The sequence below is a fragment of the Peromyscus maniculatus genome, chromosome 23, assembly GCF_049852395.1.
Source record: "Peromyscus maniculatus bairdii isolate BWxNUB_F1_BW_parent chromosome 23, HU_Pman_BW_mat_3.1, whole genome shotgun sequence".
Taxonomy (NCBI): domain Eukaryota; kingdom Metazoa; phylum Chordata; class Mammalia; order Rodentia; family Cricetidae; genus Peromyscus; species Peromyscus maniculatus.
The window spans coordinates 35,167,479-35,195,039 of NC_134874.1; the positions used below are offsets into that span (position 1 = coordinate 35,167,479).

Consider the following 27,561-nt stretch of genomic DNA (forward strand, 5'->3'; position numbering starts at 1 on the left):
AAAAAACTCTGCATCTACTAGTGGTCTCAGAGATGCTTTCAGCAATGTGCTGCCCAGAGATGAGCCTTGACAATCATGCTACTCAGAGTGGCCATCCTTCACTGCATGGAGAGGCTGTCTGCCTGTCAGGTGCACCTGACAACACTCTAGACAATTATCCCAGCAGGTCAAGCAAGCAGAAGGCCTAGCAGAAAGCCATAGCTCTATGGTCAACAAGGATGTCTAGGCCTGACCACTGTACCCAGTGGGAACTGGGTACAAAGTAGTTTCAAGAGTGCTGACCACACCTCTGACCACTGTGCCCTAGGCTAGGTAAGGCCTACTCACTTCCAAAGTGGAGCAATGTCCCAGCATTCCATCCAAAGTGGTACCCATTTTCCTACAGCTTGCTGTCACTTTCCTGTTAGGAGACAAATATGGTTCTGATGAAACTCCCTAGAGTGAGGCCCCTTCACAAACACATAAACTAGACCAGCATTCAGTGGGACTGTGTCTTTTCTGATGGTCAGGACACAGAGATAAATGAAGGATGCAAATACAACAGCAGGGAAGGAGGGAGAGGAAGGAGAGGAAGGAGAGGAAGGAGATCCCTTCCCCTCATGTGGGGAAACAATTCACTAGGATCAGAAAACTGAAGTGTGGACAGGTTAATGAATACTCCTAGTTATTCCCCTGCAGACTGGTCCACATGGTCTGCATGTTCAAGGGTAGCTTGTAAATGATATTGGCTCAAGTCCCCCTCAGACAAGGATGCTGTGAAACACCAGCCCTGAAACATATTCCCTTGATAATGAGGATTTTCTGGAGGGAAATCTATGGTAATTGGCTTACCTCCTCCTGTGCTGGACACAGACCCTTCATGCTAGGGAAGTGGGCACACTGCCATCTGGACTTCCTGCAGAGCTCCAACTTCTGCTGTCTCAGGCCACACCTGTAAGTCGCCACCCTGTGTCTCCTGATGTAGAGAGCTCATCACTTTAAAGAGGACGGACATGGGAAAGGGACTCTAGGGGAACTTGAAATATGCAGCACTTAAGCTAGACCTACTGTGCATCCCTCTCCCCATGGCTCCTCCCATCTGTCTCTTCCATTCTCTCTAAATTCCTCCCTTAGTCAATTCTTTCCTGCTGCCTCTGCAATCCCTGGTTATCGTCCTCTGTTCTCCATCTCCACCATGACACTTTATTTAGAAGCGGGTTTGTATTGTGGCACTGGTGATTTTGAAGTCAGAGTTTTAAATTTGCATACCCAGACAGTGAAAAAAGTTAATGTGCCAATTGCAAAGGACAGATGACAATATCAAATACAAAATTAGCGTAGTAGAAACCCAAGGCCTGGAACCAGACCAGTGACTCTGTAATGAGCACTAGCAAGTGAAGACATGTGGACAGAGGGGTTTATAGTGTGACTCACTCTGTCACTCTTGGTCACTGAAGCCTCCACGAGGAAACCTTGAAGTCTCTCCCCTTTTTAAAATTTATCTTATTTTCCCTTTGAATCTCTTAAATTTTGTTTGGGCAGATGTAGGAGTGGAGGGCAGGTGTGAAGAGATAGGATCATGAGTGTGATCAAGATACTGATATAAAAGACACACAATGAATATATAAATGAATAAATAACTCAGCAGAGAGATAAGTAAATAAATAGATGAAATAAGTAAATGAAGAGCATACAGGATAAAAAGAACATTCTCACTCTCAAGAGTAAATGAAATTTAGACATTTTTCAGAAAACAGATACAACTGAGGATGACTGTGTTATGTGTGACAAGCTTGTCCCAAAAAAACAAGGATCACTGTTTTCTTTCATAAGCAAAATGTACAGGTTGTAGGCATCAGAACATGAACAACAGAACACTCAGGACATGAAATAGTACAGTGGTCTTGCTGGATTGGTCCACAATGTTCCTGGGAGGGGCTGATCACCTCTATCATCACGCACTGTCTATAGTGGGCTGCATAGAGTCCCAGTTGGTTCAGATTTCAGAAACCTTCAGCCCTGGGCTCTCCATTAACCAGGGAGTATGAACAAAGTTCAGTTGCCTAAAACCAACCCAAAGTGGTTTTGACAAATAACAAAAGCACTGTGGGACCCATGAGCAAGAGGAACCATGGAAGTCAGCAGACAAGCAGACAGAATCTGGGTGTCAGATTAGTAGAAATGGAAGCTCCTATCTAGAATCTGTGGCTTCATGTACTGCCTCTGCCACTGGTGTCCTTAAAGTGAAAGCCCTGCCTCCAACATCCCAAGACAGGCACCAGCTGTCTCAGTGACCCACCTTGAGTCCTCAGCTGTGATCTCAAGGCTCAAATGGAAAGAACTCAATCAATTAGACCAGGTTGTCAATCTGGACGCTCCTGGTTGGTCAGGTTGAAGTCATGGGATTTGTGCCTGGACTGCACTGAAGGATCCTGTAAAAACAGGGTTAGAGAGTAGCCTTTGCATGCTCTGTGCCTTGTTTCCAAGGATGTATCAGCTAGTGCATACCTCCTCCAGTCCACTGACTGGGGTCCCCAGAAGAATTCATGACAACAGATCTCACCTCCAGGTATGTTTACTGGTGGACATAGACTTCTATTCTGAAGATTAGATTTGGACTTTGCTGCTGTTTGTAGTCCATCCTGGATGAAAGAACCTTCACTTCATTCCTGAACCTGTTAGGATGAAAGAAGCACAAGACTTGTCTCTTTTCCCTCAAAAGTTTGAGGAATTTACCATTGATGCTATACATACAGTACTTGAAGCCAGGCATGGCCGTCCACATCTGTAATCGCAGCACTCAGGATGCAGAGAAAGGAGGTCAATCTCTGTGAGATTGAGACTGCATGTTCTACACAGAGAGTGTCGGGATAGTAAGGGCTATATAGTGAGATCCAGTCTCAAAAAAAGTAAAATATAAAATGAGGATTCAGAAAATTTCCCCATCTCATTTCTAGAATTCAACAGAATCCTCAAACATTTCTCAACCCTGCCTTCACTGATATGCAGCAGAAACACAATCTGACACCAGGTGATACCCACAAACTGAAAATTTCTCTCTTCTTGAAGAAAATGACTGATCTTCTTCTCTGCACATGGGACTCGCCAGATGGTCAGGGTTCTAGAAGTAACTGATAGCTGCTGGGAAGACCTTGCTGAAGACTTTAATATGCATAAGTTTCTGTTAACAGGACAAGATCAAATGGTCAGAATGGAGCTGGAGGCCAACTACAGCAGAGAAGCTGGTTCCTCCCTTGTCAACCTCTGCAGTCTCTCAGTCTCCCATTGTTCTTCAGTTGAGCAAGTCAGTGATAACTTTCCCTCTGTGTCAGGGATGCTGGCACATGCCACCTCATGGATCCTTTTTACCACATCCAGACCAGGCTTCAGAGACTCATCTTCTACCACACACAGACACTTACTGTACTCAAACTTACCTGTAGGCCCATGATTCACACAAATTAGACCCTGGATTTACTGTTGAGTTCATTTCCCCTTGCCAACTCAGTGTTCTGCTCCCTACCTGGAAGGTGTCCTGGAAAACAGTTCAGATACTCCACCTCAACCAGTGCTTCACACTGCACCAGGGCTGTCATCAAGAGATCCATGATGATCAAGGTTTCCTTGTAAGTCTGACCCCAATGGTGGGCATTGGTCATAGAGAAGTCCAGTGTTATGGCCTTGTAAAGACAACAACCCAGGATCAGGCTTGGCAAGGCCTACTTACCTTCCCACATTGGAGCAGAACAATGTTAATGTAAGGTCAAATGTCAGTTATGAATCCCTCCATGAGATGGAAAAACTGATGTAAGATTCTTGGATCAGGAGGTGGGAGACAGCAAGGGAATCCTGGATGAAGGAGGCTATGGAGACAAAGACATAGACATCATCAGATCTGCCAAAGACATGTCAGACAGGAGCAGCAGAGGACTCCACTACATGACGGAGCCACCCTTCTCTGCTGCCAGACCCTTCTTCAGTAGCCCAGAATGGAAGCCCCTTTCCAAAGCAGTCTCATACTTCACTACATTGACTTATACCAGGAACCATCAGAGAAGGGTCTTTCCGCCTCATGGCTCGCAATAAACCCATGGTCACACTCTGCTCTGTTTGAGACATTTGTTCCTGGTCTCACTTTTCAAGACCCCTGTTCCATGAAAATCTCCTTTTCTCCTGACTCATTTCAGGTAAGCTCCTCTGGACAGACTCTACCCTCTCTACGTGTCCTCTCATTTCCTCTCCATCCTCTGCACTTCCTTTCCCCTCTTCCTCCCCCTTAACTCCATTCTCCCATCTCCCACTGGATTTACAGTTACTGCAGTTCTTCTGAAAGACAGTCAGAAAGCAGTTTGGAGGTGATGAATGAATCAAGAAGAGGAAAGCCTGAGACCTGTGTGCCAGTCTGTCCTGTTGACAGAGGCAGCCCTTTTAGATGCCATGGACCCTGGCACCACAGGAACCATGAGGGATGTAGACATTCATTGGGTCGATGATACACGTGACTACTTAGGGATGTTCAACAACAGTGCAGGGGCAGCAGTGAGGTGAAGGATGGGGAAGATGGCAGCTGAGACCCTAACCTGGAGGATGGATACTGGAACCTGTAGCCTAACATATCATCACACAGGACACAGATTTCCAACCTGGATCCTTCCTGTTGCACTAAACCACACCAAGACTCTAATTCAATTCACTTTCCCCAAATAAAACCCAAAAGAATAAAGAAAGTGCCTCTTTTAGTGAGACCTTAACAGACAAGACTTACTCAGCACTGAGGAGGATGGGACTCCACTGACCAATAGTGCTGCACTTTTCTCCTGCTATACCCCAGCTCTGTAGGAATGAACAGGATGTTATTTCCAAGACAACATCCTACTTGTGTGCCTTGACACATGCTAGGAACCATCAGAGCAGGCCCTCTCCTCCTCATTGCTGGATATTTCTAGCTCCCTCCCAGTCTGCACTTCAGGGGAGGTTTGTTCCTGCTGTAGACTGTGCACGGCCCCTGTCACAGGTCAGCACACACATCTCTTTCATGTTACTTTGTTGACAGGAAGTTCCTCAGGACAGACTCTACTCCGTATTCTACACCACCTCTCATGTCCTCTATTCCTGTCTCAAAATTGTTCCCCAATTAGTCCTCTTTATCTCCTTTCACCCACCTCCATTTTACAGAGGATTTACACAGGTCTTGCTGTTTTGTCCAAAAGGCAGTCACAGAGTAAGTTGGAGGGATAAAGTGACCAAGATGATGAGCAGCCGTGATTGTATGAAGTCCTTCCTGGTGGTAGAGGCTGCTGTTTTCCATGCAGTGTGAGTGGTCCTACAAGCACAACCAAAGCTAGGAAGGTAGAGGGTCATGGGGTCCATGTGCTTTATGAACCCCATTGTCCCACAACAGTTCTGAAGCTGGATTAAGCTGAAAGAGATGCAAAGTGGCAGCTCAGACCCAATAGCTGGAGGACAAATGCAGGCAGGAGCCTGTTGCCCTGGGTTGGAGGGAGCTGGCACTCTGGAGATGATTTCTGGCTCACTTCTGTGGCAGTCACTCCTCACCCGGTCTGGAATTCTATTTGGCCATTTCAGTTTCCACACTTCAAAGCAGAAAGAAACATGAAAGCACCTCTATTAGTGACTTTGACAGATAAATTTCTGTGCTATATTTCCCTTCCTGATTCCTCCATTCTGAACCTTTAACCCCATTAGAAAAACTCTCCTCCCTTCCTTCCCACCCTGTCGTCCCCATTTTAGGCTATCTGCTTTTGCCTCAACCTGACAGGACTTTACATGAACAGGAAGCTGTGAATTTGCCATCTAATGTACTACATATCAAATTCTGGGCCTTCTGAGTGGGTATAAGGATATTAAAATGGCAGATTGAAAAGACAACATAGGAATTCATCTGTGTGGCCCAACCAACTGTTCTCCATATAGGTCTCCACTGTCCTCTATTTCCTTGTGGCCCCTGATGCAAGGGTTCAGGGCTCACCTTGGGGTGGGCAGGCAGCAGCAGCAACAGCAGCTGCAGAGTGCTCTCAGTGCATGGGAAATTTGATTCCTGACCAGCTTCCAGACCCTGAATGGCCTGGATCCAGCTGTTATGGGTGCCACCTGGGGCTGGTCACTGGGAATGTCTGGCTCCCGGGATGAATCTTCTTCACAGAAGCCCAGGTTCAGAAATCCTGTGGGTGTTTCATCCAAGACTGATTCAGGGGAGGAGAGATTGCCAGGCAGGGGGTCAACAGAATTCCTGTTGACTGCAATGTCCTCCGCAGCATTGTTGATGACATCAGCCATAAGAGCATCTCTTTCTGGGACTGTGTTGTCTGAAGAGGACAGCACCTCCAGGAAGGAGGATCTGTGAGGCATGGTGTAGCTTCTACATCTTTTGCCTCTTTCCTCCACACCTTCCTCCTTAAAGTGACCCTTCCCAGCATGTGTACTGGTTGTAAATGCTGGTTCACTGGCTCTCTTCAAGGGGAGAGGGAGACGAACAGGAACTGCAGGGCTGTTGGTTAACCAGGGCAACTGCTCTTGCTGATGGCTGTCCCCACCACTCAGCTGATATTTGAGAATGTTGCAAGTAGCTGTTACATGATTATCTTCTTGCCTGTGAGTTAGGGATGAAACAATCTCCTCACATGTATAGCCGATGGTGCACATGGTCTCCACGACCTTGGGCAGGATTTCTTTGGTGGCAGGCAGTACATGTTCTTGAATTGGGCCCAGCCATGCTGTTTTCACAAGCTGACAGATTGTGAATCGGTAGCAGATAGGGACCATGAGTAGTCGGGCAATGATGAAATTACAGGGTTTTGACAGATGGTAGGGAATGGGACACATTGTGGTGGTGATGACCCTGTGCATACCTTCAAGGGTTTCTTCCATGTATGGGAAGTGCCCTGTGACCAGGACATACAGGACGATACCCAAGCTCCACATATCACCTGCCAGTCCATCATAGGGCTTTCTTGCCAAGATCTCTGGGGCCCAATAGAGCAAGGAGCCACAGATCTCCTCCAACATCTGCCCCTCTGTGATTTCAATTGCCATACCAAAGTCACAAAGTTTTGCATTTCCTGCTGCATCAACTAGGATGTTTTCTAATTTGATATCACGGTGTGCAATGTGTCTCTGGTGGAGGAAGTGAACTGCTGACACCACCTGCCGGAAAATCACTCTAGCCTCCTCCTCCTTAAAACAGCCCAGAGCCCCGAGGCAGCTCTCCAGGTCTTCTCCTGCCACATACTCCATAATCAGATAAGTGGTTGTCAGTGTGTCGATCATGTCAAAAAATCGAACGATGTTCCTGTGTTCTAAAGACTGAAGGATGTTCACTTCAGTACTGATGTCAGCCACACTGTTGGTGTTTTTCTCAAGGACCTTGACAGCCACTCGTGTATGTGTGGGAAGGTGACAGGCCAGCTTCACCTCCCCGAAGGAACCACAACCTAGAGATGTTAACATCCTGAAATCCTTTTCAAGAATGTCCTCATCCATGTGGCTGCCCATGGTGTTCTGCTCAATTTCAACCACTTTATCTTGTGGGCAATCTCAGACCCACACAATGCTAAAAGAAAAAAGATTAATTCCAGTTTTAGAAGTGGAGGACATAGCTTTGGATTCTCTGTTATGAAATTGAGATATCCCAAACAATCTAATGATGCTCTTCAAGAATATAAAAATACTAGAAGAACCCAAATCTAAGGCAGTGGATGAGAAATCATAGGAAAGATCAGAGTTGGTATTAGTAAATTTGGTATTCAAAGAAAATACTGAGAATCCTGAAAGAATGATCTGCTCTGTTCACAGATGAGCCACTATGCAAAAAATGAGAGATCAGATAAAAATAACACCATAGAAAAATCGATGTTGTAACTAATACAACTACAGTCCAGATGGTCTTTAGGATGTTACAATATTTATACTCCAGAAAATTATAAAATATGAAAGGAATTCCTAGACATGTGTGAATATTGAGTTAAAATAAAATAAAAACACTTAAACACATAAGTCATAAACACCAGTGTGGATTGGCAACAAAAACAGCTCCAAACAAGGCAGAGCCCAGATCTCATGGATTCCCTGAATCATTCAAAGCTTTGCAGAAGAATGAATACCAGGATTATAGAAAATAGTGCAAGAAATAAAAAGCAAAGGAACACACCCAAACACATCCCTGTGCCAGTGTTAGCCTGATCCCACCACCAAGTAAGCTCAACAAATGAAGCAAGTGTGAGCTCCTTTCCTTGATGAACATAGATGTGAAAATCATTCATGAGAGTCCCTCATACTTCACCTCCATCTCAGCAACACACTAAAGAGCCTTTGTTCATGGTCAGAATGGCAGAAGTAACATTTGTAACAAATGGAAGAACAGCATACCACATAATGAGACTGTGAGAAGAATCCACACTCAGCACAGTGACTAGAGAACTGCTGTGTTATAAGGAAAGTAGCTAAACTAGATATAGTTTTTAGGAGACAAGGCAGGTCCACAAACAGAAACAGTCTTTTTGTCTACTTTGTCTCTCCTGGTCACAGGAAGGAGAGGGCTAGGCTTGTGTAAAGTCACAGTATCAGTCACAAAGATATGGTAGGGGACTGACATAGTGCAGAGGAACATGATCAAAGAACAGTATAGGCATGTATGGAAATGTATCATGCAATTGCTTATGAAAATGTATATAAAAATTATCCCAAGATAACCCATACTCAGAATGATAAACATGGTATGTATTCACTCACAAGTGGATACTAGATGCAAAGCAAAGGTTATCCAGATTTCAACCCACAGCTCCAGAGAAGCTAGCTAACAATGAAGATGCCAAGAGAGACACATAGCTAGCACAATGAAGGAGAAATAGATGAGATCTACATGAGCAAACTGGGGGTGAGGTGGGGTAATGGAGGGCAAGGAATGGAGAATGAGAACATAAGGGAATGGGGTGGGGGTTGAGCTGGAAAAAGGACAGAGTGGAAGAGCAAGGAACGAGATAACATAATAAAAGAAGAAATCATTGGAATAGAGAGAAACAGGGTGCTAGAGAAGTTCTCAGGAATCCACAAGGATGACCCCACCTTAGGCTATTAGCAATATTCAAGAGGGTTCCTGAACTGTCCTACTCCAGTAATCAGAACAGTGAATAGTCTAACTATCATCATAGAGCCTCCATGCAGTAACTGATAGAAACAGATGCAGATATCCACAACCAAGGCCAGGCCAAGCTCCAGAAGTCCAATCAATGAGAGAGAGGAGGGATTCTATGAGCAAGGGACATTGAGATCATGATGGAAAAAAGTACAGAGAAAACTAGCCAAACTAGAGGACACATGAACTGTGCACCAAAAGCTGAGGGGCCCCCATGGGACTCGACTAAGCCCTCTGGATAGGCGAGACTGTTGTTTAGCTTGAACTGGCTAGGGGGTCCCCAGGCAGTGGGATTGGGATCCATGCCTGGTGCATAAGCAGGATTTTTGGAACTCAGTGCTTATGGTGGGTCACCTTGTGCAGACTTAGTGCAGGGAGAGGGGCTTGGACCTGCCTCATCTGAATGTACCAGGCTCTGCTGACTCCCCATGGGAGACCTTGCCTTGAAGGAGTTGGGAATGAGGGGTGGGTTGGGAGGAGGCTCGGGGGTGGGGGGAAGGAGGACGGGGAAATCTGTGGTTGGTATGTAAAATGAAAATTTATAATAATAAAAATAAAATGAAATTCTCAAAGAACAAAAAATTAAATGTTTCTTCAAAAGTATTTACACATTAAAAAAAGAAAAAAAAACAATATTTAAATGTACTCTAATTGAATCTCGTTATCCCATGTTTAGTTGCTATCACTTGGGGCCTGCTCTTTTCTCAAGGAAAACTGGAGAGCAGTGGATCTGGTGGAGAGAGGAGGTGAGGGGCAACTGGGAGGAGTGGAGGGAGGGGAGGATGCAGTCAGGATGTAGTGTACAAAAGAAGAATAAATATAAAGAAAACCAAAAAACATAAATATAAATATGAAGCAGCAAATCTAGATCCCAGGACCCAAAACTAACAAACTGGAAATCAACTTGTCCAATCTCAACAACCAGCAGCAATGATCCGCAGTATTTCAGTAGTCCATAAAACGGAGGGAAGGTACACTTTCAAGCACATTTCATGAAAGAAATATTACCCCAATTTCCAAGCCATATAAGACATTTCAACAAGATCCTAGTATCAGCCAATATCCTTGAATGACAGATTGGAAAAAAACCTGAATGAGAATAATTGATAGCTCACCTCAAATTCAACACCACATTAATAAGACCAGTCTTCATGATCAAGACATCTTTAACCAGGAACACTCAAGATTCGTACACAGACACAAATTGCCAAAGGGCATAGCATACACTCCTCACTGAGGTAGGTCCTAAATCAGACATCAGTGGAATGGAGTGCCTAATTCAGGAAAAACTTGGAATTAGTGCAAGTGTTACTACAAATATGCCAGTTCCACAAACACAAGTGTCACATTTTGTTCACTGCAGGTCATGAGCAGGCAGGGGGATAGCCCTTGTATAAGGGGTCCAATTTAATGGGACTTGGCCCTTTGACAAAGTACTTGTCCAATTCAATGGGTCGGGAAGTAAAGTGTAGCAGATAAATATGATCAAAGTAGAGTACAGCCAGATGTCAGTCATGATCAAATTCCTCATCCTATGCATTTAATATATAACAATAAATTTGTAAAATACACAAGAACACTGCCAAAAATGACAAAGAAAAGAAGGTCGTAGAAGGAAAATAAGTTGAGATGAAGAAAAAGGAATTATAGAAAAAAAATACTACCCAAACCAATAATGTAAATAAAGAAATAATTAAATACAATTGACAAAATCCCAAACTGAGAACTTGGGAATCAAACTCACTATGTCCAGATCCAACAGGTCAGGGAAAAGGTCAAGTATATGGGAAACAACAGAGTCCAACTGCTCTCCCACCAACCAACAGATTTTCCGAAGTACAGACAAAACTCAGCCTCAGGCAGTGCCTTTTCATTGGCTTGTATCTAGCATACATCACAAGGATTCCGTGTGATGTCACATACTATGGACCAATCAAGGCTCAGAAAAAAACCACAGTGATTTTTTAAAAATTATTTTCTGTTAAATTATTAATTTTTTTTCTATTCACGTTCATGTTCCCAAGGAAATGCCCTTAGCAGAGAAGGCTACTATCCTTCCCAACCCCACTCCTGTTACTTTCCCAGAAGCCAAGACAGATTCATTGCTGTCACACAGTCACACATTGAACATAACTCTCCCATCCACCCTGTGAATGAGCTCTTCAAGTAGCCTAAATTCCAGATCCCATCCTCTGTCATGTAGCATAGGTCTCATATTAACCAAGCCTGCTTCTTTTTTTTTTTTTTTTTTTTTTTTTTTGGTTTTCCGAGACAGGGTTTCTCTGTGTAGCTTTGCGCCTTTCCTGGGACTCACTTGGTAGCCCAGGCTGGCCTCGAACTCACAGAGATCCGCCTGGCTCTGCCTCCCGAGTGCTGGGATTAAAGGCGTGCGCCACCACCGCCCGGCCAAGCCTGCTTCTTGATATTGAAGCAACTCCTTTCCCCTCAGACACCATGAAGTTAATGGAGACACACTTTGTCTGGTGGGAAGAAAACTCCTTAAGACACCCACAGAGTGTCCAGACCATCTTTACTAATGACCTTTTGTCTGAAAGGAAGATCTGTCCATGCATCACTGTCCTTCTGTAAGCTCTGGCCATTCCCTCCCTCCTCTGATAAAAACAAAAATGCATCCAAGAAGGAGGGAAACAATAAGTCAAAGAGAAAATTAAAGTCTAGGAAATAAAACTAGACAAACACTCTGAGTACTGAGTATCAAGAAAGACTCAGACAGTGACCAGGACAATTCAGTGATGAATTCTATCATCTCAACAGAAAACAGCAATGTTCTCCAGATATTTCGGTATCCTATATGTCTGAGTGAAAGAACATTTTAAAATATTTTCTCATCAAAAACGCATTACCCTTATTCTCACACCAAGTAAATAAAATGTAAAAGGGGGCCAGTGTCAGGCAATATCCTGGACTAATAGGTTATAAAAATCCTTAATGAGAGATAGCTCACACCAAATTCAACAACACATTAAGACCATACTTCACGATCACCCAGGAACATTAGGATTCGTCTACACATACAAAATGACACAAAGCAGAACACACACACAACACTGAGGTAAGACCTATAATCGGACATCAAAGGAATGAAATGCCTTTTTCAGGAAAACATTTGGAACTAGAAAAAAATGTTACTTCAAATGTTCCAGTTCCACAAACACCAGTGTCACATTTTGTTTCCTAGTGATTCTAAACAAGCAGAGAGAAGAAACTTAGATGATTTGGAAGTACTTGTCACATTCAATGTGTGGGTAAGTGAAATAGAGCATGTAAATTTGATCAAAATGCAAAATAGTCACATATGGGAAGTCATGATCAAATTCCTCATGCTATAGAGATAATATATACCACTATATGTGTAAATTCCACAAGAACAAAGGCAAAAATGATAAATAAATAATGAGGTGAAATAAGGAAAAAGCATTTACAGGCACAAATCAAAACCCAAACCAAAGATGTAAATAAAGCAATGAATAGATACCTAATAGATACAAAAGCCCAAACTGAAAGCCTGGGAAATATACTCACTAAGTCGAGATCCAACAGGCTTTGAAAAGTCCAAATTTAGCAGAAGCAACTGAATCCAACTGCTCTCCCACCAACCAACTGCTTCTTTGAAGTACAAAGACAAAACCCAGCCCTAGGTGGCGCTCTTTTATTGGCTGATATCTAGCTTACATCACTTGGACTCCATGTGATCACGTGGACTCCACATGCAATGGTCCAATCAAGGCTTGGCAAAATCCATAGTGATTTTTATTTTTTTTCTCTCACATTCTTGTGTCAAGCCACTCTACTACTAATTTTTTTCCTGGTTATGATCTAATAGTTGGCAAAGATCTACTTACAGGAGGCAGGGTTTATTTAACTTCAGATATAGAAACACAAGTCAACCCAATGGTAGGAAATAATGGCATGGACATCACCAGACTTGTCCTTTTGGTTATATGGCATTTGTCATTTCAATATTCTTCTGACATTTCCTTGACCTATCCAAGTAGCACTAATGCAACCTCAAGCATATGTCTCTAGTCAGAGTGTCAAGTTACATTTTAGGTGCCCTGACAGATACAGTAATCTTTGGTTCTTTCTTCTTGACTTTAGCCAGAGTATCTGCATGTGAACAGGCCAATATTCATGCCTGTCTATTGGACCACCTGACATACACAAACTCAATGAGTGTGATCCCCAGGCACCTTGGTATTTGACTCTTCCATAAACTGTCCAGTGGGCCCCTAATAATAGTACTCTATGAATTGTGAATAAATGGAGTCCCTGCGTTCACAAATCTAGTCTGCCTAGAATACTGTCACAGGAAATTTCTCCACTAGGTTGACACATACCAACACCACATGTCTCTCATTTGAAATGGAAGACCAGTCTTTCAGAAACAGGGCTCTTTGCCCAGATACCGTATCCTCTGTGGGTCCTCCCGTCTACTATCACCTGGTCTCCATGTGGAAGAGTGGACTGTTCCCTTCCTTTCTCCACATTGCCTTTCTGGTTTCCTCTTTATATGGGTCCTTACTTCTTTGTGGATTCCAGTGCTCTTCCTTTCTTGCATGCCAAAGAATGAACTCCCCCTTTGTTACCCTGAACCTTTATACTCATCTTGTACCATGGAAACACTGTCTATACTTCCATCCACACTGATACTTCTCAGCTATATAATTTTTATTTTTTAAGATTATAAATGTGAGTCCAGCATTATTCCCCATTGTCTTTAGGCTGATGAGTTCCAAATTTCTTTTTAGATTGTGATATCACACACAATGAAGTATTTAATTTTTAATCAAACAGGTGTTATATTCCAAACTGTGAAAATAGTGATGTCAAAGTTAAGTAATGCAAAAAATGCTTCTATTCAGAGCAGGTGGTGTCTAACACTGAGACAAGCCATTGGCCAAGGTACATGGAATATGAGTGGATAATGATCAGCCTTAGGGACATTTACATCTTATCGCCTCCTCACCAGTTCATGGTTCACTGTGGAGGAGTAGAAATATTCTAAGGGACAGGCAGTGTTGATTACTTCTAGGAAACAGTGTCCTCGGTACACAACACGGCAGCTGAGTCATGAACTCACATTAAGTGTGACAGCATGCACAAGCCTAGTGCAAGCACACAGCAGACCACATTCCTGCATTGAGATTGGAGGTAGCCATGAAGAGGAGTAACTGTCATTTGACACATTCATGGGGAGAAGTAGTATGAAATTTCATCTATAGTTATATCCTGGGTTACTCTACTATGTTCTACATATATGTGGACAGGACTCATTTTACTCGATGGTTGAAAACTAGGACAGAAAGTTTTAGGGATACAGACAGGTGTTAGAGCTAAGGTAACTGAGAGGAAGGGACCAAGTGCAAATCTCAAAAGAAATAATAACAAGAAGTAAGTAATTCCGTGATCTTGTGTCAAACCTGGTAATGTAAAGCTGCAGGAAGTTTATGACAAAGCTCCTGGAATTGACAGATGTATAATACTATACAGAAAACTTAAGCTGTGCACAGTGGTAATATTTGGGGTCCCTTCAGTTTAAAAGAGCACCCATAGAAGACTATAAATGAGAATATGGCAATTCCTTTGGAATGTATTTGACTGAAAAGGCTGATGAAATGGATCCCTGCTAGAGAGTGATTAAATACAGACAAATTCCCATGGATTATCACAAAGAGACTACTGTAACTATAACCCTAGGCATCAGGGTACAGTTTAAGATGGTGGCAGGGCATACTAGAATTTTAAAAATGGTTCTGTGTTGCAGGAAGTAAAGAGTTGCAAACTTGAGGGGCCTAAGGAAGTGTGTGTCAAGGTTTCCAACTTAACTGACCAGTGTAGTAAGGCATGCCCAGAGTCCTGTGAGGAGGGAGGGCCTTAGAGGATATTGCATCTTGGATGTCTTTTGCTGAGGAAAGTCATATGCATGGTGTGGAGTTGAACCCACATTGTGTGTTATATAGCAAGCAGACCAGATGTTAAGGGATGGTGCATTGTGGATCATATCATCTCAATACTACACTTAGATGTGATGATGGGTGTGTGTCTGAAATTGGGGATATTTTTACTTATGGCTGCTGTTCTTTCTCTAATTCAGTTGATTGTGATACTGAGGTTCTGGTTATACAAGGAGATTGTAGGATTTTGAAGAGTTTGGGCCTCTATTGTGAAAGTAGGTCATTATTCACAGACTTTTGAGGGTTATACCGACCTCAGGTTCTGGCCTCCAGTTCAGGTTCCTTGTACTCTACTCTGTAAAGAGTTGATACACTCAAATCTCACCACCTGCAGCTCTCCTCAATCCTACAATGTCTGCTCTTTAATATTGATGATATCTCTTAAAAACAAGGAAGCAAAATAAGGCTATCTGCCATTACATTTTCATTTCAGGTAATTTTTCTCACAGGTAACAGAGAAGTAAATTATAAAACTGATGAGCAACTATTTGTCCAGAAATCAATATATATAAGTCCTTATCTATATGTACTGATATGTATTTTTGGATTCTGTTAGAATATTGGAATACTAGAACTGGAGAGGTGTGTTTTAAAGAAGTTTTAGGTTAAAGTGTGGGGTCTGAGTGTGTAAATGTCTTTTTTGTACCTTATGTGTATCTCCACAGTACTTGTCGTTGTTACTATAAGAATTAAACTGAACATTGCTTATTTTAATAAATTTTGATCTAGAGTCAAAGCTATCATTTGGGAGGTAATCTGTCGAGGTTTGTTTTCCACCATCAAGTATTTATAACATTTTAAAGAAAGAGCATGAGCTCTGAAGACTAGATAGTTATAGCTATAGTTTTCCATGCTAACAAATGCAGAAAAGAAACTCACTAAAGAGGTGTAAGCGTACAAGTCTGAAAGACATCAAAAGACAGTTTTCGGTTGGTAATACAAGTTAGGGTAGGAAGTTAATTAGATACAACATTTTGGACTCACTAAAATAGGATAAATAATGGAGCTCTTTGTCTGAATTTGTCAAATGTTAATGGACTGGACATTGTAAATGTAATTCTTGACTGTATGTATTGTATATACTTTTTGTATATAGTTTTTCTTATATTAGCTATAACCTCCTCTCATTATTTTAGACAAAAATGTGAAAATGTGGTGATATATTGAATAAAGTGAACAATCTTTCCTTTTCATTGTTATACTTTAATATATTTTCAATTAAGTGATAATTTGTATTTACTTATATTGACAAAAATCATTGAAGTAAATTACACAAACCTAACATGATCATAGAATTTCCTCTTTCTGCAGCACATTTCCTATCAGTAGTTTATTGATCTCATCATTTCCTTATGCTACAGGGCCTGGGAGACTCATATGGGACTGAATGTGAGTTATATATGAAGGATGCTTTCTATCTCTGATTATATCCTGTAGTATATATGTTGTAACAAAGGTATTTATGACTCATCAGGGATAAATTCTGCAGTCTCAATATATAATACAACTCTTCCAACATTCTGAGAGTTAGTAACTATGTTGAGAGGTTCAGAAAAATCCATTAATACCAACAGAACAGCATATAATTCCAATTTTTGAACTGAATTATAAGGAATTTGAATCACTTTACTTAAATTGTTTGACTTGTAACTTGCCTTTCCTTGTTTGTTTGCAACTGTATAAAATGTACAAGCTCCAGATATGGGTGTTTCCCAAACAATTCAAGGCAGAATCCAATCAGCACTTCAAGTACTGGCATAAAAACCGACATGTGGACCACTGGAATCAAACTAAAGACCCTACATTAATCCGCACACCTATGAACATATGATTTTCGACATAGAAGCCAAAATTGTACAATGGAAAAAAGAAAGTATCTTTAACAAGTGATGCTGGCACAACTGGATATCAACATGTAGAAGGCTGCAAATAAATCCATATCTGTCAACATGCACAAAACTTAAGTCCAAGTGGATCATAGACTTCAACATAAATCCTGCGACTCTGAACCTAATAGTAGAGAAAGTAGAAAGTAGTCTTGAACACATTGGCATAGGGGATCACTTCCTAAATATAACACCAGTAGCAAAGATACTGAGAGAAACAATCAATCAATGGGACCTCTTGAAACTGAGAAGCTTTTGTAAAGCAAAGGATACGGTCAACAAGGAAAAGTGACAGCCTACAGAATGGGAAAAGGTCTTCACCAACCACACATCTGACAGAGGACTGATATCCAGAATATATAAAGAACTCAAGAAATTAGACATCAAAATGCCCAACAGTCCAATTAAGAAATGGGCTATTGAACTAAACAGAGAATTCTCAAACTAAACAGAGGAAGCTCAAATGGCTGAAAGACATCTAAGGAAACGCTCAACACCCCTAGTCATCAGGGAAATCCAAATCAAAATGACTCTGAGATACCATCTCACACCTGTCAGAATGGCTAAGATCAAAAACACTGAAGCCACTTTATGCTGGAGAGGATATGGAGCTAGGGGTACTCTACTCCACTGCTGCTGGGAATGCAAGCTTGTACAACCACTTTGGAAATCAATATGGCCCTTTCTTAGAAAATTGGAAATCAATCTCCCTCAAGACCCAGCTATACCACTCTTGGGCATATACCCAAGGAATGCTCAGTCATACCACAAGGGCACTTGCTCAGCTATGTTCATAGCAGCATTGTTTGTAATAGCCAGAACCTGGAAACAACCTAGATGCCCTTCAATTGAAGAATGGAGAAATAAAATGTGGTACATATACACAATGGAATACTACTCAGCAGAGAAAAACAATAACATCATGAGATTTGCAGGCAAATGGATGGATCTACAAAAAATCATTCTAAGTGAGGTAAGACAGACTCAGAAAGACAAACATGGTATGTACTCACTCATAGGAGGATACTAGAAGTAAAACAAAGATAACTAGACTGGTACTCACAACTCCAGGGAAGCTACCTAGAAAACAGTAGCCCCCCCCCAAAAAAAAAAAAAACCACAGGGATCTCCCAATGACAGAGAAATGGATGAGATCTACATGAACAACCTGGACGTGAGGGGGGAGGTAATGAAGGGCAAGGGTCGAGGGAAAGAGAGCTTAGGGGAGCAGGAGATCCCAGCTGGATCAAGAACAGATAGGGAGAACAAGGAATAAGAGACCATGATAAACGAAGACAACATAAGAATAGGAAGAAGCAAAGTGATATAGAGGTCCACAGAAATCCACAAAGATACCTCCACAATAGACTACTGACAATGGTCGAGAGAAAGCCTGAACTGACCTGTCTGGTGACAGGATGGCCAAACACCCTAATTGTCATGCTAGAAACTTCATCCAATGACTGAGGGAACCGGATGCAGAGATCAATGGCCAAGCCCCAGGTGGAGCTCCAGGAGTCCAATTGGCAAGAAAGAGGAGGGTTTGTATGAGCAAGAATTGTTGAGACCAAGGTTGGAAAAACCACAGGGATAAATAGCCAAATGAATGGAAACACATGAACTATGAACCAATAGCTGAGGATCCCCCAACTTGATCAGGCCCTCTGGATAAGTAAGACAGTTGATTAGCTTAATCTGTTTGGGAGGCATCCAGGCACTGGGATCAGGACATGTCCTCAGTGCATGAGCTGGCTGTTTGGAACCTGGGCCTATGCAGGGACACTTGGCTCAGCCTGGGAGGAGGGGACTGGACCTGCCTCAACTGAATCTACCAGGTTGAACTCAATTCCCAGGGGAGTCTTTGCCCTGGAGGAGATGGGAATGTCGAGTGAGCTGGGGGGAAGGCAGGGCAGGAGGGGGGAGAACAATGGAATCCATGGCTGATATGTAAAATTAAATTAAATTATAAAATTTAAAAAAAACTAATAAAAAAAAAGCTTGAAGGGCCAGTCAAGGTGCTGAATACTATTAATCTTTGTTTTCGGGAGGCTGAATCAGGGAAATCTCAGTGAGTTCAGAGTCAGGCTGATCTAAACAGTGAATTCCAGGAGACTGGGAGTACATGGTGAAAAAAAAACTGGCAGGTTTTCACCATAAATAAATAAATGTTTGAGGAGACAGGTACGTTTAACCTGACTTAAATTATGCAATGGATACATGCATTGAATATAACACAGTACTACATTAAAAATACAATTTTTACATTTTAAGTATCAGCTAAGAGTATTTTTAAAAAGAAACAGTGGCAGGGAGAGAACCATGTTGGTAAATTCCTTACCTTGCAAACACAAGGACCTGAGTTTTAGCCCCAGAACCCATGTGAAAAGACTCAAGGATGGTGGTGGTGCAAGACTAATCCAGCACTAAAGAGGCAGAGACAAATGTATCCTGGGATCTCGCTGGTCAACCAGTCCGGCCTACACGGTGAGTTCTGAGCAGAGAGACTCTGTCTCAGAATAGGAGGAGCATGGACAGCACCTGAGGAACACTACCAAAGGTTCTCTGACTCCCTCATGCATGCATTCATACATACATATGCATGCATACTCACATGGACATGTGCTCCTGCACAAGTAAAAACACTATCACAAACATACATCCACAAATAAATAGTTTGATGTTTTAATCCATTAAGTTCTGGAGGGTTTTGTTACATAATAAAAAACTATCATATAAAATTATATCTCATTGAAAGCCACACAAAGAGTTAAAAATGGGGACTCTTTGCTCGTCCTCACACACATGCATGTGTGTGTGTGTGTGTGTGTGTGTGTGTGTGTGTGTGTGTGTGTGTATGTGTGTGTTGTATACATATGTATGCATGATATGCTGGCACACAAACACATAAATGTGCAGGTGTGTGCACGTATGCACATGCATTCAGAGACCAGAGTAGGATGTCATTTGGCTTGTCTATCAGGATCCACCTTAGTGCCTTGAGACAGGATCTGACTAAGTAGAAGTTCACCACTTCTGCTAGGCTGGCTGGCCAGCAAGCTGCCATAATCTGTCTGTCTCCACCTCTTCCCCAAACTGGGGTTATAGATACACATGGCCATGCTGCCTACTGGGGTCCAGGAGATCTGACACCCTCTTTTGAACTCCACAGGCACTTCACACACATGGTGCACAGACATGCAAGCAGGCAAAGTATTCATACACATAAAAAATTACATGAAAAAATTTTAACATCCATTTTTTTGTGCTGAAGATCTAGAAGCCTCCTCTCAGAACCCACTACTCTGGCTGGGGATGGCTCAGTGAGTAAAGTCATTGCTTTGTGTGTTTGCTTCTTTTTCTTTTGCCACAATAAAGTGCTGGGATCAAAGGTGTGAGCCACCTCACCTGGGAGCATTCTTTTGTTTTGTTTTTTAACTCACTCCTTCCTTCCTTCCTATAATTGAAACAGACTATGAAGGCAAGAGTGGCCTCAGGATTGAAATCTCTGGCCTCACTGGCCCTTCTCCCCCGAGGGGCTGGACTCATAGGAGTGTGCCACTGTTTTTAGAATTACTATTTTTTTCTTGTAGTTTTATTTGACCTTAATATATTTCATTAAGGGTTGTAGTCTTTGAGAAGTAGCTTGAAGGACTTTGTTTCTCTGTGTGGATATACTTCTAATTTAATATAAAGTTCTCAATTCATCTATTTCAATTAGATTTACATTTTTAGGCAAATGACTTGCAATGATTTAGTTTTGGTTTTGGTGCTTTGAGACAGAGTCTCATGTTGTTCAGGCTAGCCTTTAACTCCCAAATGCTGGGGTTACAAATGTGTGCCTCACCCTTGACTCAATGACTTGGTTTATTTTGAAATTATTTTAGGGCTATACAAAAATATTATAAACAAAATAGGGCTGACTTCCCATGTACCCTTCGCCAGCCTCCTCCACTGTCAGCACATCTTTACCATGGAATAATTACCAAAGCAAAAACGTTAACCACGAGATAATCCTGTCAACAAACTCCAGTCCTCATGTCCATCAAACAGATTCCCCACTAACATCACCTTGATCTGTATCAGGATGCAAGTCAGTACCGCACATGGCATTTAGAGACCTCAACTTCTTAGTTTCCTCCAGCCTGTGACAGTCTCTGGGTTTTTCCTTGTGTCTTGTGACCTTGACACACTCAGAGGTTGCTGGGGAGTGTGTTTCCTGTTGGATTTGTTGCTTCCTCATGATTTAGGGAAGATTCTACAATCTGAGCAGGAATGCTGCAGAGGGGATGTGCTCTTTTCAGTGTGTCAGGGAGACAAGGCTGTCTCTACTACAGATACTGTTTCTTCCGTAATTGACAAGTATCTTGCAGGAAGTTGTTTGAAAAACTATTGGCCATCAATTTTGGCACCTACATGTGGGTCTTGGTATAGTAAGTATTACTGTAATTTTTATTTTTCCGTTTTATTTTTTGAGACAATGTCTCATGTGGTTCAGTCTGCTTAGAATTCCCAGTAGCCAAGTATGAATGAATTCAGCAGAGGGAAGAATGGGAAGGACCTGGGCACAAGCTGCCTCATCAGGCACATGTGGAGAGCACATCGATCCATTGTACTACAGGAGAATGGGGGCAACACAGGCATCCCACCATTGTACCCTATGCCTCCAACCCTGCTGCCTGCCCTGATGCCCCCAGAGGGGGAGCTAAACTCTGCATCGTTGTCTCCAGGCAAACAAGTCAAAGAGTGCCCTTCTGCCCCCTCATCCCCAGAGAGGCTGCCTGAGGACTTGTCATCACACACAAATCCTGGGGATGTGTCCCGGGAAGACGTGTCCATGTTGTCATCCTCTGATGACCTGGGGGAGGCCTCTGTAGTGTCCTCTCCAGAGAAGCAGCCAGCAGATACAGGAAGTTCAAGGTTTGAATCGGGCACTGTCTTCCAGCAAAATAAGAAGGTCATGAGAAGACTGAAGTCAGAAGTCTGGCATCACTTCTCCCTGGCCCCCATGGACAGTCTCAAAGCAGTGTGCCGGTACTGTAGCTGTGTGATTAGTCGGGGTAAGAAGGGGGACGTAGGCACCAGTTGTTTGATGCGACATCTGTACAGACGCCACCCCGAGGTTGTCGGGAACCAGAAGAACTTTTTGGGTGCAAGTTTGGCAAACTCGCCATATGCCACTTTGGCTTCTGCAGAAAGCTCCTCCAAATTAACTGACTTGCCAGCAGTGGTCAGAAAAAACCATCAAGGTGTGTTTCCTGCTCATAGCAAGAAGACCTCAAAGCTGTGGAACCACTTCTCTATTTGCTCTGCAGACTCAACAAAGGTGGTATGCCTGCACTGTGGCCGCACCATCAGCAGGGGCAAGAAGCCCACCAACCTGGGCACCAGCTGTCTCTTGAGACACCTGCAGCGGTTCCATGGCCATGTCCTCAAGAACGATGGCTCAGAGGCCACTCTGCCCCGTTCTTCAGGAGTCCGGAGACCTCTGGCCATGGAGCTCTCAGGAGCTTCCTCTTTCCGTGACTCAACAGAGAAGTTCTATGACTCTCATCCAGTTGCCAAAAAAATCACAAGTCTCATAGCTGAAATGATTGCACTTGACCTTCAGCCATACTCCCTTGTAGACAACATTGGCTTTAACAGGCTGCTTGAATACTTGAAACCTCAATACTCTTTACCCTCCCCTTCTTACTTCTCTAGAACAGCTATCCCAGGTATGTATGACAATGTGAAGCAGATAATTATGTCACATCTGAAGGAAGCCGAGAGTGGTGTGGTCCACTTCACCTCCGGAATATGGATGAGTAGCCAGACTCGTGAGTACCTGACCCTTACAGCTCACTGGGTCACCTTTTGTTTTGTACTAGCAAAGGCTAAATCCACCACGCAGCTTAATGTGCCACTTGCAGAGGCCTCATTCCCGCCATACTGCAGACCGAGCTCTCACACTAGGAACCCGCCAGTAGCTCAAACCGGCAGGCTGCTGCTCATTTGAGAGAGACAATTAGGAAGCTGTTTTTAGCTCCATTTTAGAATCTTTTCTCAGGTTTTAGGTAGAAACTTTTGCCAACACGTTGGGCGCCATTTGTAGATGTAACCAACCGTCTTATTAAATAAGAAACACAGAAACAATGTAAAAGAGAAAGCCGAGAGGTCAGAGCTCAGAGCTAAAATCTCACCCTTCCTCCTGCTGTCCCAGCTTCGCGAAAAGAGACCTACTTCCTCTCGGTTCGTATTTTTAAAGTATGTTGTTCTGCCTTCTCATTGGTTGTAAACCCAAACACATGACTGCCTCGTCACTGTCTGAATGTACAGCCCCCTAGGTCTTAAAGGCATATGTCTCCAATGCTGGCTGTATCCCTGAACACACAGAGATCTTATGGGATTAAAGGCGTGTGCCACCACCGCCACACTCTTGCTATGGCTCTAATAGCTCTGACCCTGAACACACAGATATCTATGGGATTAAAGGCGTGTGCCACCACCGCCACACTCTTGCTATGGCTCTAATAGCTCTGACCCCCAGACAACTTTATTTATTAACATACAATCAAATTAATATTTCAGTACAAATCAAAATAATATTTCAATACAATTAGATTACCACCACAACTTTGAACTTCTGTTCCTTTTGCCTCTGTCTCCTGAGTGCTAGATTACAGGTATGGGCCAACATGGCCAGTTTATAAGGAGCTGAGAATCTTAATTCAGGGCTTCACACTATACAAGATCTCTATTAACTGAACTATTGCTGAGCCCCCTTTTCTGTGACCCTTTCCTATAGTGCTGGACTTGTGGATTCCTATCCTATGGGAGATATTAAAATACTGCTACTTTAAGGATTCTTTTTTTTTTAGTAAGTAGCAATAAATGAAGATGTATTATAGACATTTTCCAGATTATCCAAATGTAGAACATTGTATCATGTGTTATGTGATTCTGGGGTAGTCTTCCTCCATTTCCAATAGTTATATTTGGACAGGTTTGATTTTACATATTCTAAACACTCATTTTGTTTTTCCTGTGAATGGGTATTTTGCATGCATATATGAATGTGCACCACATGAATGCCTGGAGACCACAGAGGCCAGAAGATTGTCTTGGATTCCTTGGAACTAGAGTTACAGGTGGTTGTGAGACTCCATGAGAATGCTGGGGACCAAAGCCAGGGTCTTGACAAGAAGAGCCAGAGTTCTTAATGGCTGAGCCATCTCTCCAGCCCCTTTTTAGCTAGTTTTAATATCAGAGCTTGGATATTTTATTTCACACTAAAATTCTTAATACAGCATGCTGGGATTTTTGTTGCTGTTGTTTTTAATTGAAACTTTAGGAAATGTCCTGTTTCACGGGAGAACTGACACATGCTGGTTTGGGGAAGTGAATCGTTCAAGAATAAAGACAGCAACAGTGACCAGCACAGCTCCAGTCACCATAGGCCAACTAATGCTTCAGTGTGGATTTCATTAGACTGTTATCTGTAGGCACACAAAGCAAAAGGCTTACACTGCGCTTCACCCATCCTCCCGCCTTCCTGGATGCACAAGGTGTCCTTCATTCTTTGCTTGAAATGGTGCCTCCAGGCTCCCTCCCTGAGAGACAGCAACAGCTGCTGTCCTGGAAGGGCAGGCTGTTGGAGCAGAGGTCTGAGCTCCTGAAGCTTTGTGGCCTCTCAGTAAGCACCATGTACCTGACACACCAACCCAGTCCTGACTCAGTTCCCAACAGCAGTGAGAGCTAATGGGACTGTGGGAAGAGTGCTGGCTGTGGCAGGCAGCCTGTGCTCCCTCCAGTGGTTTTGTGCCTGGCTAATGGCCATGTCACCTTCTTAGGTGTAGAGAGACCCTTGCCTGACCGTCCCTGGGAAAAGGAGGAGCCAGTGGTTTGGGGAACAAGTGAGGCCATCAAGTACCACTTCGGTGACATGCTGCAGCCTCTGACCAGGGTCAATGCCTCCAAGCCCTCAGAGGGAAGGAGGTGCGGCAAGGTGAGTCCTGCAGGGGCTTCCCATCTGGAGAAGGCAGGGCATCTCAGTCAGCAAGCAGCACCCATTTCCTGGAGATCAACATCCAGATGAGTTAGCCTGACACCCAAGGCCCTCCTGGTGTGCCTTCTGCCTGTTTCTGCCCCATCTCACTCTGTAGGTGACTGGTAGGTCACCTCTGCACAGCTGCATCTTCTGTCTCCTTTCTGCCCAGGGAATTAATCCCTATGTCCTCAAGAGACTCAGGTCAGCTCCAGCCTCAGGGCTTTTGTGCCCACTGTCACCACCCTGACCTCCACTGCCAGCACTTCCTAACCTGACTTAACTCTCAGTAACATTTCTTCCCAACACATTCATGTATCTGCAGTTGGGACTCATGTGCACTGAGTTGGTTCTACCATTGCAGGAACGGTTGGGTCTGCTCAGTTTCTTCACCACTTTAATCTGGGGCACTAGGCTTTCCACCAGCCCCGATGTTAATGACAGAGCAGCTGAGAGACTTTGATCACTCTTCATCCCTGTGGGTGGTACGTGGGTCCTGCCAGAAGCCTTGGGTTTCTTTTCCTATCCACACCTACCACAGTTCCTGGGACACAGTAAAGAGGCCCACTTAACGAATTGGGACTTGATGTCCTGGGCTGCAATTTTCCATTTGGGTGTCTGGGTTTGTGCCTTCAGAGCCCTCCCCAGGCTTCATGGGGTGCCCCCCAGCTCTGGGGAGGGCTATCTGAGAAGACAGAAGAAGGGGCTGGCCTAATCAGTGCTATGTTTCTTTTTTTGTTTGTTTGTTTTTTTGTTTTTGTTTTTCAAGACAGGGTTTCCCTGTGTAGCTTTGCGCCTTTCCTGGAACTCACTTGGTAGCCCAGGCTGGCCTCGAACTCACAGAGATCCGCCTGGCTCTGCCTCCCGAGTGCTGGGATTAAAGGCGTGTGCCACCACCACCCGGCCAAGTGCTATGTTTCTATCCCAGAAGAGGCTGAGGATCCTGCATGCATCCCCATCTTCTGGGTCAGCCAGTGGGTAGACCAATCAATGAAATATGGACTTGGTAGGTGTCTCCAGAATGTGGGATTGGCAGGGGATGGTGTGGCCATGGTAGCTTTTGAGTGAACGACTGAGTGATGTCTGTAATTGTGTGTCTATGTTACTAACTTACCCATGCAAGCGGGCTGTGACTGAGCTCTTCCCAGCCTTTGTCAACCTCCTCCTGCCTAAGACAGCCCTCCCCCTGCCATTAGGGTGTCAGCTCTGTGACAACAGTACAGGGGCACTCTTTAATGACTCAGCATGCCTCGTCCTCTACAATGATGGCGACAGCCTCCAGTACATAGACCGTGATGGTATGGAGTCTCACCCCACCATGAGCTCCCACCCTGATCCTTGATGAAGAAGGTGGGAACTGGCTGCTGAGAGATGGTGTGGCAGGGTATGGGGGCTGCCTCGGTGTCAGGCCCTCATTATGAAATCTCTTCCCCAACTTTCCAACCAGATCACTCTCCTCCGGGATTTCCGAAGTTACATGAATAAACACCTGCAGAAGGCAGGGGCCAACACCACACCCCAGGAAGGTGATGATCTGGCCCAGCTGCCCTACTGAAAAAATGGCTCCACACAAGCCGCACCATCGTCCTGCACCTCAGCAACGGCACTAAACAGATTGGTTTCTTCCAGGTGTGCAGGGGCCTGTACTTGAGGTGGCTGGGTGGGGTGGAAGTGCTGTCCTTTCACCAGGTGGGGGGTCTTCCTCCCCTTTGCCTCAACCTCGGGCACCAGCTGAACTCTTCACTCACTCCCTTCTTCCCTCCAAGGACCACACCAAACTTATCCTGTGCCCCCTGATGGCAGCTGTGACCTCCATCAACAAGAACCGGGACTTCCACACATACTGCCTGAGCCTTCTGGAGGAATATGGCTGCTGCGAGGAGCTGGGTAGACAGCTATGCTCTGCCCACACCATGGTAGACAGGCTGCTGAGCTCAAAGTCTACCTGCAACAGATCGAGGACAACTCCTAGGCCTCTGTCCTTTGGGCTGGTGCCCCTTTACGCTGCAAGCTCTGCCTGGGACTGCATTGCTGGGTTTCCGGGACTGCTGTTCAGAGCCCCTGTCCATGGGGCTGGGTAGGGAAGGGGTTACTGTGTAAGTTATTTTTTTATATGTTTGGATATAACTTGAGTTTATAACCTCTTCCCCTGCCCTCAGCCTACTGTATAACTTGTATAAGTATATTTCTATTGAATTTGAGAATGTTGTTTCCTTGGCTTTATATTTATTCAATACATGTGCATATCTTTGCTTATCCTGTATTTTTGTGAGTACCCTGAACCCAGACTATTTCTCTGTTCCAACAGCCTCAGGCTGCTAAACTGCTGTCCAATATTTTGATGCTGTCCAATATTTTGATGCTCCCTAGACAAGGTTGAGCCACAGGCTTAACTCCTTGGTCCACCTTTGGGGCACCTGGTTGTCTCAGCTCTTTGACATCTGGCAGGACCTCCCAGCATTCAAAGCTGGTGACTAGTAGGGCAGGAAGAAGCTCTCAAAGCACAGGCCCTTATGGTATGGTGAGTGTGTAGCAGCAGCCTCGGGA

At 43.8% G+C, this 27,561-nt stretch overlaps 3 protein-coding genes across 4 annotated transcripts in view; 1 reads left to right on the plus strand and 2 right to left on the minus strand.

Moving 5' to 3' along the window:
- The window catches only part of LOC143270598 (sperm motility kinase Z-like), a 107,412-nt gene that overhangs the window by 6,119 nt on the left and 73,732 nt on the right, over positions 1–27,561 (minus strand). The gene's annotated exons all lie outside the window — the stretch shown is intronic.
- On the minus strand, positions 462–8,517 carry LOC143270597 (putative sperm motility kinase W). Of its 2 annotated transcripts, none has more exons than XM_076561113.1 (4): positions 5,969–8,517; positions 2,543–5,573; positions 2,279–2,411; positions 462–955 (listed from the first exon to the last, which is right to left on the minus strand). In XM_076561113.1, the coding sequence occupies exons 1-2, from the start codon at positions 7,489–7,491 to the stop codon at positions 5,549–5,551; spliced, it is 1,548 nt and encodes a 515-aa protein (XP_076417228.1). In that variant the 5' UTR covers positions 7,492–8,517; the 3' UTR covers positions 462–955; positions 2,279–2,411; positions 2,543–5,548. The 2 variants fall into 2 exon arrangements, with proteins under 2 accessions (XP_076417228.1, XP_076417227.1); XM_076561112.1 differs by having other exon boundaries at positions 462–975.
- LOC143270411 (zinc finger BED domain-containing protein 4-like) lies at positions 21,514–27,095 on the plus strand. Its single transcript, XM_076560336.1, has 4 exons — positions 21,514–22,846; positions 24,821–24,975; positions 26,462–26,540; positions 26,644–27,095. Exons 1-4 carry the CDS (start codon positions 21,514–21,516, stop codon positions 27,093–27,095), a joined length of 2,019 nt encoding a protein of 672 aa, XP_076416451.1.

Coding starts and splice junctions, on each gene's coding strand:
- LOC143270597 (XM_076561113.1), bottom strand. CDS start 7,491: ATGGGCAGCCACATGGATGAGGACATTCTTGAAAAGGATTTCAGGATG. Junction 5,574..5,968: donor TGCTGCCTGCCCACCCCAAG/GTGAGCCCTGAA, acceptor TCTGCTTTGAAG/TGTGGAAACTGAAATGGCCA.
- LOC143270411 (XM_076560336.1), top strand. CDS start 21,514: ATGAATGAATTCAGCAGAGGGAAGAATGGGAAGGACCTGGGCACAAGC. Junction 22,847..24,820: donor AGCTCACTGGGTCACCTTTT/GTTTTGTACTAG, acceptor TCACCTTCTTAG/GTGTAGAGAGACCCTTGCCT. Junction 26,541..26,643: donor CAACACCACACCCCAGGAAG/GTGATGATCTGG, acceptor GGTTTCTTCCAG/GTGTGCAGGGGCCTGTACTT.